At 43.1% G+C, this 17,144-nt stretch overlaps 2 protein-coding genes across 6 annotated transcripts in view; one reads left to right on the top strand and one right to left on the bottom strand.

Annotated features, from left to right (window-relative positions):
- Positions 1-17,144, bottom strand: part of PPP2R3A (protein phosphatase 2 regulatory subunit B''alpha) — a 767,863-nt gene that overhangs the window by 336,884 nt on the left and 413,835 nt on the right. The window lies entirely within an intron of this gene.
- ARMC8 (armadillo repeat containing 8) overlaps positions 1-17,144 on the top strand; it is a 191,165-nt gene that overhangs the window by 122,227 nt on the left and 51,794 nt on the right. For all 5 annotated transcript variants that reach the window (XM_050965445.1, XM_050965443.1, XM_050965441.1 and 2 more), the window contains 3 exons: positions 1,725-1,785; positions 7,595-7,795; positions 10,754-10,849. In XM_050965445.1, coding sequence (XP_050821402.1) covers positions 1,725-1,785; positions 7,595-7,795; positions 10,754-10,849 — 358 coding nt within the window. The remainder of the gene's footprint in view (positions 1-1,724; positions 1,786-7,594; positions 7,796-10,753; positions 10,850-17,144) is intronic.

Genomic DNA, 17,144 nt, shown 5'->3' with positions numbered 1-17,144 from the left:
TTGTGTAGATGAGTCCTAGCTGGGCTGGAGACACAGCTATTTGAGTGACTGGCTGTCTCCTTCTAACCAATCGCAGAAATTACAAAAGCGTGCAGTACTCCCCTGTTGGTTTTGTGAGGTTGGTAATGTCAATCTCAGTGAAATATCCCTGCTGTGGGGCTCACCTCTGCTGACTGCAAGATCCCATCTGCTCACTTTTAAGAGAGAGTGGTAACGTGACCTCTTTAATTTAGTCTTTTCTTTATTGCAGGTTTTTAGTTAGGTTTATCATATGTTGATGGGTGGCTTAGGGCAGGATCACATTTGTTACCTTTGTAGAAGTACTTGTTTTTAATTATGTACATGTAAGTGGTGCCAGATACCATGACTGTAAGTGCTTGGATGTCTGACTTCCTAACCGCCATCCCTACTTACTCCTGAGTAGTTAACACAGACTTCAGTAGACTGAGGGTTTTCTCCCTTTTAACTTCAATTTTTGACATGTAAGTAATTTATTTTTGTTCTAATTTTGGCAAATTTCTTAAACTTATACATGATTTTTTTGATTTAAATGGATAGCTGGACCAAGCAGGAACCTGACATTTCCTTAGAGTCCCTCCAATGTCATTAGAAATGTAGGAGAAGACATAATAGCTCCCATTGCACCTTTCTTTTGAGACACCAGGGGATCGTCCAAGAAGCCTGAGCTACCTGTATCCCACCTATGAAAATATCTTGGTGTGTCTTTCAGATCCCACTTTCTGCAGTTCTATAAACCCTATAAAATTACCTACTGCCTTTGAGTACCTCTGATTCTTCTCCAACAAGCCTGTAACAATCTCACCCAATTTCCCTCAACCCACAATTCCATGATACTTTTCTTGTCACCCTCCATCTAGCCAGTGTTTTCTTAACCATGCTACCAGTCTTTCCTGTACACCTTCCCCAGTGCCACAGTCTCAGGGAGTACTTTTCAAAGAACATAGGGTGTTTAGTAAGCACCCTGGTATCTGGAAGGAGGGCACACTTTCTTTAGGCACCATGATGCTCAGTTGATTGTGAGAACAGAAGTTAATTTGCTTGCAGCATTTTTTATTTTAAAGAAGGAGATTAACTGCAAAATGCTACTTCACTACAATGTCAGGGCTGAACATTTAAATGTGCAAAAGTTAGAAAACTCAAAATGTAAGGCTCCATAACAACATGTACTCTGCCATTTTATGTACATGTAACCTGAGTCAGGAAAGCACGTAGCACATGCTTACATGCTATCATTAACAGGAATGGATTTAAGTCCTATTTACTTCAATGGGATTTAAGCACATGCTTAAGTCGTGGCCTAATAGAGATACTTTCCTGAATCAGGGCAATAATCTGGTTCTCCAGTGCATTTTGTACTTTGTTCTTTTAAACCAAGGTCCCAATTCTGTGTTCTCTTATTTTGATAAAATTATTCCAAACTTATGGTGGTGTCAGCAAGAGCAAAACCAAACTCATCTTACCATTGCTAGTCATTTCAGGGTTTGTCTGCTAAGTCTTTAAAGCAGCATGTAGAAAAATAAATTGTATTATTGAGGTGGTATATGGAATGGTGTCTGAGCCCAGTAACACTTCATGTGTTAAAATGAGTTTTATAACCATGTCAAGTAGTTATTCCATTGGCACAGCCATTCTTTTTACAATCACTTTTTAATGTTTATAAAAGCTGGAAGTAAGTGCGTTTATATTCTGCTGTCTTGTTATAGCCTTACTTACATGTGCAGAGCAGGAGCAATCCAGACAGATGATAACTGCATTGTTTTAAAGGTAAGCTGGTTACATAATTTGATTGAAATTTAAGCAACAGTTAAACCAGAGTTTTTATCACACTATGTGTTTGTCACTATTTTATTTGTGTACGTCTGTCATTAAGTGTTACAAAAGCACTATTAATTCTATGGGGGAGCGTTTCAAAGGCACAAAGTGCAGTTAGTTGTCCAGCTTCCTTTAAAAATTAGTTGCTTAACTCCCATTTATGCCTTTGAAAATCTCCCTATGTAGCAATATGTTCATTATAAATATTTAATAGTGATAACATTTTAATTCTGTTTATTAAGCTAGTTACAGTAAGTCTGAATCCAGAAAAAAAAAAGTTTGATACAGAATCCATTTTATATTTGTCAAGTTGCAGAAACTTAAAAATTAGAAGTTGCACAGCAGTATTGGACAATCATTTGGAAAGAACATGCAAAACAACTTCATCAGGTTGCTGTCTGAATGCAAGTGAAAACCTGTCATTCATGATTTTTTGTTTTAAGAGTATCAACAGATGGTACTCTCAGTGCTTGCTTCAGTTTATATTTTTTAATCTGAAAAAACACTCTGCTAATAATAGTTTCATAAAATATTTTTCTTACGGATCTGTGTGGACATTTTTATGTTCATCGTTTCTTATATGGTGGCTGGCAAGTGAAATTTTTGAGACTGTTATCATGGTGTGTTAGGTATGATTTGCATATCCAGCCTTCTGTCAGAAAATTGCCATTTTAGAGCACCTCTGTAGGAATTACACAACTTTCTGGTTAGTTATAGAACCATGGCAGCACTGAAATCTAGAACGATCCTGTATCAACAAGAGATCTGAACATTCTAGAGCTGAGGGATACAAAGAAAGTGCTCTCTTAAGCATTCTTCACTTCCTCATTGTATGCTTGACAATGCAGTCAAAGAACAAGGGCGTTCCTTTGTTCAGTCTGTTAATTGTTTGAATAATAATAGAATTTGGTAGGTTTAAGAGCTGTCTGTCCAGTGAGACTTCTGTATCCATCATCCCAGATAATGGGAGACAGTTCAGGTTTAAGAAATACACAGTCTAGATGTGTGGTTGAGCAGCATTCACAGTATCTCTTTGACACGTGTAACATTCGTGCTCCTAGCTGGGAGTAGGAGAAAACTCCTGCTGTGGATATGGCCTTCGCAGACAAAGAGTAGAACCAGCTCTCATCTCACTTCTGTGGGAGCTGATTTCCCTCATGGTGGCTGGATCCATGCCCCCAGCAATTACCTACCTCTTCCTTTTAAGTACTCCTGGATAATTTCCCGGGGGCCGCATCCGGCCCTCGAACTCCTGCCAAGAAGCGGGATTCAGGGCTTAGAATCATAGAATATCAGGGTTGGAAGGGACCTCGGGAAATCATCTAGTCCAACCCCTGCTCAAAGCAGGACCAATCCCAGAAGCAGCAGCATGTCCCCCCATCCAACTCCTACGCAGAGGCGTGGCCAGGAAGCTCTGTGCGCTGCCCCCTCTGCAGGCACCACCACTGCAGCTCTCATTGGTCACAGTTCCTGGTCAATGGGAGCTGCAATGGTGGCACCTATGGAGGGGGCAGCACACAGAGCTTCCTGGCCACGCCTCTGCGTAGGAGTTGGATGGGGGGACATGCTGCTGCTTGAGGTGAGCCGCTCCCAGAGCCTGTCCCCCCTGACCCCATCCTGCGCCCCAACCCCCTGCCCCAGCCCTGATCCCCCTCCTGTCCTCTCACCCCTTGGTCCCAGCCCAGAGGACCCTCCTGTACCCCCAACCCCTCATCCTCCGTGTTATCCCAGAGACCACACCCCAAGCTGGAGCCCTCACCCCCCTCCCACACCCCAACCCCCAATTTTGTGAGCATTCATGGCCCGCAATACAATTTCCATACCCAGATGTGGCCCTCAGGCCAAAAAGTTTGCCCACCCCTGGGCTAAAAGGTTGGCCCAAATGATTCTGTGCCATACCAGTTAACTCTTGCCTCTGAAACTGTAGACCCCTGACTCAGCCTCCCTACTGACTGTCTTATGCCCTAAATGGGTAGCACCCAGGGAAAGGCACTTTGGTCTACTGAATTAAGTATTTGCAGGCAGGAGACCTGGATACTTCTCCTTGTGCTGACACTTATTTCCTGGGTGAAATTAGGCCAGTCACTTAACCTCCTGCTTTACTACTCTGTGAAATAGAGGTGGTAATACTTATTTACCTATTTCTAGGCTGCTGGGAAGATTAAGTGGGCAAGTTTAAATGATAGTGCGGCGCAAGCTGGGGTATAAATCTACAGTGCTCCGGCATGCCACATACCAGTTATCTATATGTATCCTGCTGCTGCACAGTAAAAGTTCCCTAGAGTGCCTTGTGTACTTCTGATTCAAACAGCAGTAGTTCAGTGCACACTAGGGAACTTCTGTTGCACAGCAGCAGGGACCACAAAGATAGTTATTGCACAGTACACTGGAGCACTGTTGATTTACACCCTAGACTGCTGCTCACTAATTTATGTTTAGACAAGAACATAAGAACGACCATACTGGGTCAGACCAAAAGTCCATCTAGCCCGGTATCCTGTCTTCCGACAGTGGTCAATGCCAGGTGCTTCAGAGGGAATGAACAGAACAGGTTATCATCAAGTGATCCATCCCGTTCTCCAGTCCCAGCTTCTGGCAAACAGAGACTAGGGACACCATTCCTGCCTATCCTGGTTAATAGCCATTGATGGACCTATCCTCCATGAATTTGTCTAGTTCTCTTTTGAACCTTGTTATAGTCTTGGCCTTTACAACATCCTCTGGCAAATAGTTCCAGAGGGTGAGTGTCCATTGTGTGAAGAAATAAATACTTTTGTTTGTTTTAAACCTGTTGCCTGTTAACTTCATTTGGTGACCCCTAGCTCTTGTGTTATGAGAAGGAGTAAATAACACTTCCTTATTTACTTTCTCCACACCCATCATGATTTTATAGACCTCTATCATATCTCCCCTTAGTTGTCTCTTTTCCAAGCTGAAAAGTCCCAGTCTTATTAATCTCTCCTCGTATGGAAGCTGTTCCAGACCCCTAATCATTTTTGTTGCCTTTTTCTGAATCTCATTCCAATTCTAGTATGTCTTTTTTGAGATGAGACAACCATATCTGCACGCAGTATTCGATATGGGTGTACCATGGATTTATATAAAGGCAATATGATATTTTCTGTCTTATTATCTATCGCTTTCCTAATGGTTCCTAACATTCTGTTAGCTTTTTTGAGTGCTGCTGCACAATGAGTGGATGTTTTCAGAGAATTAACCACGATGTCTCTAAGATCTCTTTCTTGATTTCTCTCATTTCTTGACTGGTAACAGCTAATTTAGACCCCATCATGGTATATGTATAGTTGGGATTGTTTTTTCCAATGTGCATTACTTTGCATTTATCAACATTGAATTTCATTGGCTGTTTTGTTGCCCAGTCACCCAGTTTTGTGAGATCCCTTTATGACTCTTCTGAGTCTGCTTTGGACTTAGCTATCTTGTGTAGTTTTGCATCATCTGCAAATTTTGCCACCTCAGTGTTTACCCTTTTTTCCAGATCATTTATGAATAATTTGACCTGTACTGGTCCCAGTACAGACTCCTGGGTTTATCTGTCTCTATTCTGAAAAATGACCATTTATTAATACCCTTTGTTTCCTATCTTTTAACCAGTTACTGATCCATGAGAGGCCCTTCCCTCTTATCTCATGATAAGTCTAATGTTTGTACAGTTCTTGGAAAATATAAAACTCTGTGAGCCAGATTCTCTGCTGTAACTCTGAAGTGCAGTTATACCAGCAAACAGTTTTTAGTCCTATGATTTTAATTTACTTTATTTTATTATTTTCAGACTTATTAGGTGCACCTTGGAGGAGCAGGGAGCAGCTTTGAAAATGGAAAACCAGTCTCTTCTGAGTTCTGCTGACTTTCACTGAGACTAGTTAGTGGGTGGGGGCTAGTGTGATTCTTACGGTACATAAGTAGGGAAAGACTATGGGTGTAATATAGAATACAGTATTATTAGTAGAAACATTTGATAAAGAGAGAAGCTGTTTTTAAATGAAAGAGAGAAAGTATTTAGAGTAGCAGTGGTACTTTCAGGCTCTGCTGGAAGGAATAGCTTTAGTGGAAATATTTTCTCCCTGGAACCACTGGCTCAAATCTGGGCAGGACTGACTCAAACCTTTTATGCTCAGTATGGCTAAATTGGGTTCCATGCAATTTACAAGCCTTGATAAATTCAGTTGCCAATGGGAAGTGAGAGGGCCATCTCCTCCCCTACATTAGGGTCAGCTTGCACCACTCCCTCAACTCAGAGCAATCCTAAAGCTGGCATATCCAGCTCTGGGAGGATCCCTCTGTATGGAAATCCTTGGGTGACGTAGATGCACTGTAGCATCTTCCATGTTACCTTCTCCCTGCAGGCATGGCACAGGGAACCCTGGTCTCTGATCTTCTTGCAGATTTTCTTTACTAGATCTTCTGACTTGTCTGAGGCAGCTTTGCACCACAAGTTGGCTGTGAAGCAGGCACTCATTTATCACTTGAATAGGATCAGGATTTTCTGGAAAACCTCCATATTATTGGATTTGGAGGAAGGGTGCAAAGGCTGACCAAATAGATCCACCTTTGTATTCAGATCTGTTGTTTGCAGATAGGCTTTTAGTTCCAGGTGGCATTTAGCACCCTGTCCCACTAGAGCTGCAGCAGATCCTATGGCAAGAGTGAGCATAAGAGATGGGATCAAGAGCTAAAGATTTCCAGAGTGACCATATGAAACTCATTGTACGTTTTTACCCAACATATTCTCAATAACAAGCCTAGATCAGATGCCCATATTGAGAAAAGTATTTCACAATCCCTCTGCTGTGGCGGATTGCTGCATGTCTGATCCCCAGTGACTCTTTGGTGGCAATGTCACTAGTGGAAAACTAGATTACTTACTAGTAATTGGAGTTCTAATAATATATGGTCTCCACACACCTATACTCCCTCACACTTCTTTCCTGCTGCATCAGGCCCCTTGTGTTTCCAGTCCAGAGGACGTTAAATGAATGAGGAGAGGCCACATGCCTCTTTCTAATCTTTGTCTCACTGCTCATCTCCATGAGGGATAGTCCATGGACATCTCTTGAGGCTTTCTGCTTTCAGCCATTCTCAGGTCTCACAACTTGATATGCAGATTCCAGGAGTTGGACTACATGAAGGCAATATTTTTCTAGCACTCCAGTTGTTGTTAAGGAACTCAGCCTTTTTATTTACACCATGAGTATGAGACATGTTCTTGTTTGTATTTTTGTTTCGGAATCACTCTGTTCCTACTTCCAGAAGCTGCTTCTTGTGGCAATACTGGACTGGGAATGTTAGAATCAAAGTGGTATACTTGATATGCTCATTTTTACCTTGGTACCTAGAAGCCTCTTCCATAGCAGTGCTGGTGAGTTCTGCAGACAAATCACAGGGTTCTTGTCTACAGCACGAGTAAAGCTTTGCAAGTAAAGACTATTAAGTGGACATTTGAACTTCCATACAGAACATTTTATTGTGGGTCCTTTCGGGACATGACATTTGCAAAGAGTATTATGACCAAAAAAGATGACAGGAGAGAACCCTATAGTGCAGTGATGAGTGCTAAGAAGAGCCTATAATTAAATAAGTTGAACTTAATTTGTGTGTATATTCCCACAACTGTTTGTACCTTTTTTTCTTTAAGAAACTTTGGTGAGGAGAGTTGTGCTAGACATCAAACTGAAATGAAATCTATAAAGACTTACAAATTATCTTCTCTGAAACTAAAGTTGAATTCTGTACCTTCCAGGCACTGCCAAGTTTGGTTCGGATGTGTAGTAAGGAAAGATTGCTGGAAGAACGAGTAGAAGGAGCCGAAACACTTGCCTATCTAATTGAAACAGATGTTGAGCTCCAGAGGATCGCCAGTATTACAGACCATCTTATTGCAATGCTTTCTGACTACTTCAAGTATCCCAGCTCAGTCAGTGCAATCACCAATATCAAAAGGGTATGTGTTTTTCTCTGTCAGTTCAGAACTTCTCAGAGTACATGAAAGAGATTTTGAAACTGCAAATGTGTCTCTTAAGTACGCAGAACTTTAATTAAAATTGTCTTTCAGTTGTTGCACTGCTGTATTAATGCCTGATCCTCTTGAAATCAGTGGGAGTTAGATCAGGCCCTCAATGTTTTTGACCCTTTAGGCACAAAACCTTTCTATTATTGTATGACACTCTCTCCTCCCACACTGAGAAGGAACATTCCAGGCAAATAACACTGTAGGAGCAGTGAGTAGGAAAGGCCTGTTAGCCAAGCACTCTGCACAAGCACCTACACCACCACCTTCTAGACAGCTCTTTAGCCTCCTTTGCAATGGGAGCATGGAGTTGCAGAATCAGTCTCCCTGTATTGCTTACTCTCTCTAACTCCCCTCCTCTCACTGGGGAAGGGAGAACATAAGAAAGGAATGATGATCTCAGGGACGGAAAGTATTCTTAGCCTTCCCCCGCCCCTTCTTCCACTGATTTGGAATGTACTCCAGAAAGACAAAGGTCCTCTAATCCCCTTTGGTTCTGGAATAGCCCAGGAAATCACAATTGGCAGATTTAGTTCTCAAACTCCTATAATATGGTGTCATAAACAGATAGCTAAGGGTTAATGTCTCTTACTCCTGGAAAGAAGTAACCTGAAACACCTGACCAGAGGACCAATCAGGAAACAAGACTTTTTTTCAAATCTGGGTGGAGGGAAGTTTGTGTGCGAGTCCTTTGTTCTTGGTCTTGTGCCTATCTCTCTCTCGGCTATGAGAGGATCTCTGTTTCCTGCCTTTCTAATCTTCTGTTTCCCAGTTGTAAGTACAAAAGATCAGATAGTGATTTATATGTCTTTTTTTGTATTTACATGTGTATAGTTGCTGGAATGTTTTGAATTGTATTCTTTTTGAATAAGGCTGTTTATTCATATTTCTTTTAAGCAAATGACCCTGTATTTGTCACCTTAATACAGAGAGACCATTTTTATGTATTTTTCTTTCTTTTTACATAAAGCTTTCTTTTAAGACCTGTTGGAGTTTTTCTTTAGTGGGGAACTCCAGGGAATTGAGTCTGTGCTCACCAGGGAATTGGTGGGAGGAAGAAGTCAGGGGGAAATCTGTGTGTGTTAGATTTACTAGCCTGACTTTGCATTCCCTCTGGGTGAGGAGGGAAGCACTTCTGTTTCCAGGACTGGAAATAGGGAGGGAACACCTGGAGGGGGGAAGGGAAATGGTTTATTCCCCTTTGTTGTGAGATTCAAGGGATTTGGGTCTTGGGATCCCCAGGGAAGGTTTTTGGGGGGGACCAGAGTGTCCCAAAACACTCTAATTTTTTGGGTGGTGGCAGCTTTACCAGGTCCAAGCTGGTAACTAAGCTTGGAGGTTTTCATGCTAACCCCCATATTTTGGACGCTAAGGTCCAAATCTGGGACTAGGTTATGACATATGGGGTTACTCCTGCTTACCCATGTTTACAAAATGCTCTGAGAGCCACAGATGAAAAAATACCACAAAAATACAAAGAATTGTTAGCCAAATTTTAAATGGAATAAAAAAGACAAAAAAGAGGTTCAGTAACTGGCTGGGAAGCATTAGACATTGGCTAGAGAATCAAAAAACCAACATTCCAGACCTGAGTCTGACACTGTGTTTTTAGCACTTTTTATGAATGTCCAGAGTAAAGGTCAGCAGCATTGCACATGTATGTCCAACTCAGCCATTTGGTGAGTGTATCTTGTGAAATGGATTATATCTTGTAAATTGTAGGTGGAATGAGGCAGGGCTCTGCAGGATAAATTGTTCTATTTGAAAAATTGTGTATAATCATGAAGTAATGTACTGCACTGTAATGTGGATGCACTGAGGCAGAGTTAAGCTTACTCAGACAAACTTACCTTTGGCATTTCCTGACTTTTGAGTGCATTACCCTGCAACCTCAAAATTCCCTTGACAGTGTTTTTCATGTTGAATTAAATAGATACCATTGCTTCATCCGTTGGAGTCTTTCAGCCAAAGTTCTAAGAGCAGTTTTGGTCCCTTGATACCATCCATTTTTATTGGGACTACTATTTAGATCCTATGGCAGCTTAAAGACTAACAGATTTATTTGGGCGTAAGTTTTCGTGAGTAAAAACCCCACTTCTTCATATGCATGCAGTGAAAATTACAGAAATAGCCATATATATTTATTGGCACATGAAGAGAAGGGAGTTACCTTACAAGTGGAGAACCAATGTTGAAGGCCAATTCAATCAGGGTAGTTATGGTCCGCTCCCAATAATTCATGAGGAGTAAGGTAAGGTAACTCCCTTCTCTTCATGTGCCAATATATATTTATGCCTGTTTCTATAATTTTCACTCCATGCATCTGAAGAACTGGGGTTTTTACCCACAAAAGCTTATGCCCAAATAAATCTTAGTCTTTAAGGTGCCACCGGACTCGTTGTTTTTGTGGATACAGACTAACATGGCTTCCCCTCTGATATCTAGATCCTAGTAAATCTAGTTGTTTTCCCCCAATCTGACCATGTAACTCTTTCTGTGAGGTGAGCATGGCGAAAGGAGGACATTTTGGTCTGGTTTGTAGAGGAAGAAGAGAGTGGGACTCATTTTGTCTGGGAAAATGTAACTAATCTCATCCTGTATTTTGAGAGGTTGCATACATATGTTGCTTGGTTATTACTATTTATCTGTATAGGCTACAATTCAGCAACGCAATCACATGTGTGCTTAACTTTAATTGTTAACTTCAATGGGATATAAACACATACTTAAAGTTAATCTGCAGTTTCAGTGGTGATCCTGCCTGTTTGGTGTGTAATGCAATATAAACCTGAGTAAACAGGCACTAATCTATAACAATTAAGAAAATACCATGTGCAACTTTAAATGCTCTCTCATAAAGCATCTGACTTTGATTTACTTTTTTTTCAATAGCTTGACCATGATTTAAAGCATGCTCATGAACTGCGCCAGGCTGCGTTCAAGTTGTATGCTTCACTTGGAGCAAATGATGAAGACATCCGGAAGAAGGTGAGTTTGGGAGAGGATCATCCTTTGATATTGGCAGCTGTCATGCAGGGAGAAACATCAACCTGAAAGTCATGGTGGAGTGCATTCTCGCTGATGGAATGAGATAAAGCAGAGAGAATAAAAGCATAAGTGAAGGATGAATAGAATGCAAGTTTGGTTTTTGTTCTAGTGTGCACATGCTGGATTGACAAATAATGTGTTATGTTAATCTTATGGTGCACTTATTTTGCATATGAGTTCCAGAGAAATTTGATTTCACACTGTGAAGCAACAAACACTTTGACAAAATAGAATACTATAAATGCTTAATTTTGGAAACACCTCCTTTCTAATGCCATAAAGAAAATAATATCTCTCATTGTATATTGTCCTTCAATATATGGCCTAGTTATGTTCTTAATTTTTGCTAGTATGCAAATATTGTGTATATAAAGCTTTGTTAAGTGATGTGTTTATGGTAAGTGGTCAGAGGAAATTAAAAATGTCTAAAAGCTATTCTGATATATAGTATATCCCTGTGTTCTTTGAGCAGTGCCCCTGCATTTCTAATCGGAGGAATTTGGTAGGAGTGTTCACATGCAATCTCCCTCCCTTGTGGTCTGCCTCTAGGCTATCTAGCACTGCATGGGCACACTGCCTTCAGTTCCATCTTGACCGCCTTTGGCCTCGAATGGAACTAGCAGTAGTCTCTTCCTTCTTTACATTGATAGTGTTTAATATAAATGCTAGTTATTCTTAGAGCTTCCATTTCTTTTTAGTAGTTTAGAGTTTCCATTTTTCAGTTTTCATCATTTCCTGCCTTTTGTTGGGGGAGATTACCCCTGCAGGGGCACACCCAGTTCCTCTGGCTTCAAAGGTGCCTCTCCTGCAAGGAGGCAATCACAATAATGGACAGACACTTTCATTGCGTCCAGTGCCTTGGAGAGAGGGACATTCTGCAGAAGTGCACCTTCTGCCATCTGATAATGGTGAGATCTTAAGAACTCCAGAGCTCAAGTTGAAACTTCTCCTCATGGAGGGTGCACTTCAGCTGACAACTGACCCTGGTCCTGAAGCCTCATCAGGATGCAGATTGTCCGCATTGCCTTCAATCCCCATAGAAAAACGTCGGCTGACTCCCCCCCTCAAAGCCTCTAGAAAAAGGGTTCGAAGCCCTCAAACTGAGTCCTTGAACAGCCAGGGAGGATCCCCAGCAGCCTCAGTTACCTTGGTACCGACAGCTCTGAATTGCGGTACCCAGAAATATCAGAAACCCTCCAGTATGAGCTTTGCCATGGCACCTAAAGGCCTTTATGTGCATAGGCTTAGAAGCAATGGCACTGCCCGCTAGGGATGAGGACAGATACTGTGCCACCTCTAAGAGATCAGCATTAACAAATCCACCCTCAGCATCGAGTGCATCAAAGCAACCCTCATCAGAGCATTCCTCCCATAAACAACCGTCAGTACTGACAAGTCAGCACTGGCACTCTTTGACAGTACTGAACATATCAACAGTACTTCTAGGAGTTCTGTTTCTCGAGGAACCTTATGGTCACAGAGTAACTGGAGTCCCTGCTACTTGGTACTGGAGCCCCATTACCAAGCATATCTAGATTCCTGGAATCACCAGTGGCACTGGGCCATTTACCCACAGCATCCCAGTCAGCTCCACCTTTCTCTAGCAGGGAGTCGTACAGTGACCAGGACCACAGTCTCTCCCTGGCCTTACACCATGTACCACCTTTGCAATGCCAGGGTCTTGGATATTCTGCATGCTTCCTCCTCTTCCAGAATTGTCCTCTCAATTAACAAGGCACTTCTGGACCCTGCCAAGATGATCTGGTAGATACCAGCCTTCACTGCACCAATGCGCAAAAGAGCCGACAAAAAGTATTAAATTCCTCCTAAGGAGGCAGATTTCCTCTTTACGCACCCTCAGTGTAATTCTATAGTAGCAGGTGTGATTAATGCACAGGGAAAGAAATATCATGCCAGATCAACCGCATATGGTAGAGGTTGGAAGAGGCTAGACCTCTTTGGAAGGAAGGCATACTTTTTGGCGACATTACAATTCAGGGTCACAAACTACCAAGTTGTAATGGCTAAATACGACTACATAAATTAAGGGAAACTCAGCGTATTTATTGACCACATCTCAGAGACACAAAAGGGACAATTTCAGGCCATTGTCAAAGAGGGCCAGTTAGCAGCCAGAACAATGCTGCAAACCACACTGGGCGCCGCAGACACATTGGCCCACTTGGTCTGGACGCAGTGGTAATGAGGCGGGCATCCTGGTTACACCTCTCCGGATTGCCCAAAGAAGTGCCGATGACATTCGAGAATCTCCTGTTCAAAGGGCCCAAACCCTTCACCAATAAGACTGATGCATCACTCCACACCTTAAAGGATTCCAAGGCCACACTACACTCCCTGGAAATCTACACATTGGGACAGAAGAGGAAATACGGCTCACAACCACCTCACAGATCCTGACCACCCCAGTTTCTTCCATCACAGCAGTATTATGGCTCACATCATAAAAGACCCAGGATGCAAAAGTGGAAGCTGTCATCCTCCCATTCCTCAATATCTCAACCCTCATCCTCTAAGCATCGGTTTATATTGTACCCTGCACAGCTGGCAGTATTTTATCCAATTCCTCACCTTTGGCCTATTCCTCACCTCACCAGAATGACAGCGGACCCTTCACCCCAACTTAAGGATCCTCCGACTCCAGGCTTGGGTACTTCTTGGTTCCAACACTTAGAGAGCAAATGCACCAAGAGGCTGAAAAAGATGTTACTACATAGCATGAAATCGACCATTTGTCGTACTTACCTGCAAAAATGGAAATGCTTCCAAATTTGGTGTGATTCCAAACAAGTGGACCCAACATTTTCCTCAGTCCCTTCGATTCTAGGCTGCATTGTAGGTCTGGACTCTCTCTTCTTAGTTCACTTAAAGTATATTTAGTGTCCATAACAGTCTTCCACCATCCAGTGGACGGGTGCTCAGTATTCCTTATGGGCATGGGAAACTTCTTCCCACATGTCAGACCATCCACCCCAATCTAGGACCTCAATCTAGTTCTGAGAACATTGACTATGGCTTCTTGCTCTGTTACACCTGTCCATGAAGACAGCATTTCTAGTGGCTGTTACCTCAGCACGAAGGATAGGGGAAATAGTGGGGTTGATGGCACATTTGCTGTTCACGGTTTTCTTTGAGCACAGTCACTTTGAGGCAACACCCCAAGTTCTTCTGCACCCCAGTAGCCTCCTCCTTTCATGTGAATCAGCTAGTCCACCTTCCCATTTTTTCCCAAAAACTACATTCATTGAACTATAGAATATCAGGGTTGGAAGGGACCTCAGGAGGTCATCTATTCCAACCCCCTGCTCAAAGCAGGACCAATCCCCAACTAAATCATCCCAACCAGGGCTTTGTCAAACCTGACCTTAAAAACTTCTAAGGAAGGAGATTCCACCACCTCCCAACCGAAATCTCCCCCACTGCAACTTGAGACCATTACTCCTTGTTCTGTCATGTGATACCACTGAGAACAGTCTAGATCCATCCTCTTTGGAACCTCCTTTCGGTAGTTGAAAGCATCTATCAAATCCCCCATCGTTCTTCTCTTCTGCAGACTAAACAATCCCTCTTCCCTCAGCCTCTCCTCATAAGTCATGTGCTCCAGCCTCCTAATCATTTTTGTTGCCCTCCGCTGGACACTTTCCAATTTTTCCACATCCTTCTTGTAGTGTGGGGCCCAAAACTGGACACAGTACTCCAGATGAGGCCTCACCAATGTCGAATAGAGGGGAATGATCATGTTCCTCGATCTGCTGGCAGTGCCCCTACTTATACAGTCCAAAATGCTGTTAACCTTCTTGGCAACAAGGGCACACAGTTGACTCATATCCAGCTTCTCGTCCACTGTAACGCCTAAGTCATTTTCTTCAGAACTGCTGCCTAGCCATTTGGTCCCTAGTCTGTAGCAGTGCATGGGATTCTTCCATCCTAAGTGCAGGACTCTGCATTTGTCCTTGTTGAACCTTGTCGGATTTCTTGTGGCCCAATCCTCTAATTTGTCTAGGTCCTTCTGTATCCTATCTCTACCCTCCAGCATATCTATCACTCCTCCCAGTTTAGTGTCATCTGCAAATTTTCTGAGGGTGCAATCCACGCTATCCTCCAGATCATTGATGAAGATATTGAACAAAACCAGCCCAGGACCGACCCTTGGGGCACTCCCCTTGATACCGGCTGCCAACTAGACATGGAGCTATTGATCATTACCCCTTGAGCCTGACGAACTAGCCAGCTTTCTATCCATCTTATAGTCCATTCATCCAGCCCATACTGCTTTAACTTACCGGCAAGAATACGGTGGGAGACCGTATCAAAAGCTTTGCTAAAGTCAAGGAATAATACGTCCAGTGCTTTCCCCTCATCCACTTATCTCGTCATAGAAGGCAATTAGGTTAGTCAGGCATGACCTGCCCTTGGTGAATCCATGCTGACTGTTCCTGATCACTTTCCTCTCCTCTAAGTGCTTCAGAATTGATTCCTTGAGGACCTGCTCCGTGATTTTTCCAGGGACTGAGGTGAGGCTGACTGGCCTGTAATTCCCCGGATCCTCCTCTTTCCCTTTTTTAAAGATGGGCTTTTTCCAGTCATCCAGGACTTCCCCTGATCACCATGAGTTTTCAGAGATAATGGCCAATGGCTCTGCAATCACATCCACCAACTCCTTTAGCACCCTCGGATGCAGTGCATCCAGCCTCATGGACTTGTGATTGTCCAGCTTTTCTAAATAGTCCCAAACCACTTATTTCTCCACAGAGGGCTGGTCTTCTCCTCCCCATGCTTTGGTGCCCAGTGCAGTAGTCTGGGAGCTGACCTTGTTCGTGAAGACAGAGGCAAAAAAAGCATTGAGTACATTAGCTTTTTCCACATCCTCTGTCACTACGTTGCCTCCCTCATTCAGTAAGAGGCCCACACTTTCCTTGACTTTCTTCTTGTTGCTAACATACCTGAAAAAACCCTTCTTGTTACTCTTAATATCTCTTGCTAGCTGCAACTCCAAGTGTGATTTGGCCTTCCTGATTTCACTCCTGCATGCCAGAGCAATATTTTTATACTCCTTCCTCGTCATTTGTCCAATCTTCCACTTCTTGTAAGCTTCTTTTTTGTGTTTAAGATCAGCAAGGATTTCACTGTTAACCCAGGCTGGTCACCTGCCATATTTACTGTTCTTTCTACACATCGGGATGGTTTGTTCCTGCAACCTCAATAAGGATTCTTTAAAATACAGCCAGCTCTCCTGGACTCCTTTCCCCCTCATGTTATTCTCCCAGGGGATCCTGCCCATCAGTTTCCTGAGTGAATCAAAGTCTGCTTTTCTGAAGTCCTAGGTCCGTATTCTACTGCTCTCCTTTCTTCCTTGTGTCAGGATCCTGAACTTGACCGTCTCATGGTCACTGCCTCCCAGGTTCCCATCCACTTTTGCTTCCCCCACTAATTCTTCCCAGTTTGTGAGCAGCAGGTCAAGAAGAGCTCTGCCCCTAGTTGGTTCCTCCAGCACTTGCACCAGGAAATTGTCCCCTACGCTTTCCAAAAACTTCCTGGATTGTCTGTGCACCACTGTATTGCTCTCCCAGAAGATATCAGGGTGATTGAAGTCTCCCATGAGAACCAAGGCCTATGATCTAGTAACTTCTGTTAGTTGCCGGAATAAAGCCTTGTCCACCTCATACCCCTGGTCTGGTGGTCTGTAGCAGACTCCCATCACGACATCACCCTTGTTGCTCACACTTCTAAACTTAATCCAGAGACTCTCAGGTTTTTCTGCAGTTTCATACCGGAGCTCTGAGCAGTCATACTGCTCTCTTACATACAATGCAACTCCCCCACCTTTTCTGCCCTGCCTGTCCTTCCTGAACAGTTTATATCCATCCATGACAGTACTCCAGTCATGTGAGTTATCCTACCAAGTCTCTGTTATTCCAATCACATCATAGTTCCGTGACTGTGCCAGGACTTCCAGTTCTCCCTGCTTGTTTCCCAGGCTTCTTGCATTTGTGTATAGACACTTAAGATAATTCGCCGATCTTAAGTATGAGACAGGAGTCCTCCCCTCTTGTGCTCTCCTGCTCTTGCTCCCTCCCGGTATCACATTTCCCCACTTATCTCTGGGCTTTGGTCTCCTTCCCCTGGTGAACCTAGTTTAAAGGCCTCTTCACTAGGTTAGCCAGCCTGCTTGCGAAGATGCTCTTCCCTTTCTTTGTTAGGTTGAGGCCATCTCATT

This window comes from Gopherus flavomarginatus, chromosome 8 (genome assembly GCF_025201925.1).
Source record: "Gopherus flavomarginatus isolate rGopFla2 chromosome 8, rGopFla2.mat.asm, whole genome shotgun sequence".
Lineage (NCBI taxonomy): Eukaryota > Metazoa > Chordata > Testudines > Testudinidae > Gopherus > Gopherus flavomarginatus.
The sequence above is the reverse complement of the archived record's forward strand: the minus strand, read 5'-3'. Positions and strand labels throughout refer to the sequence as shown.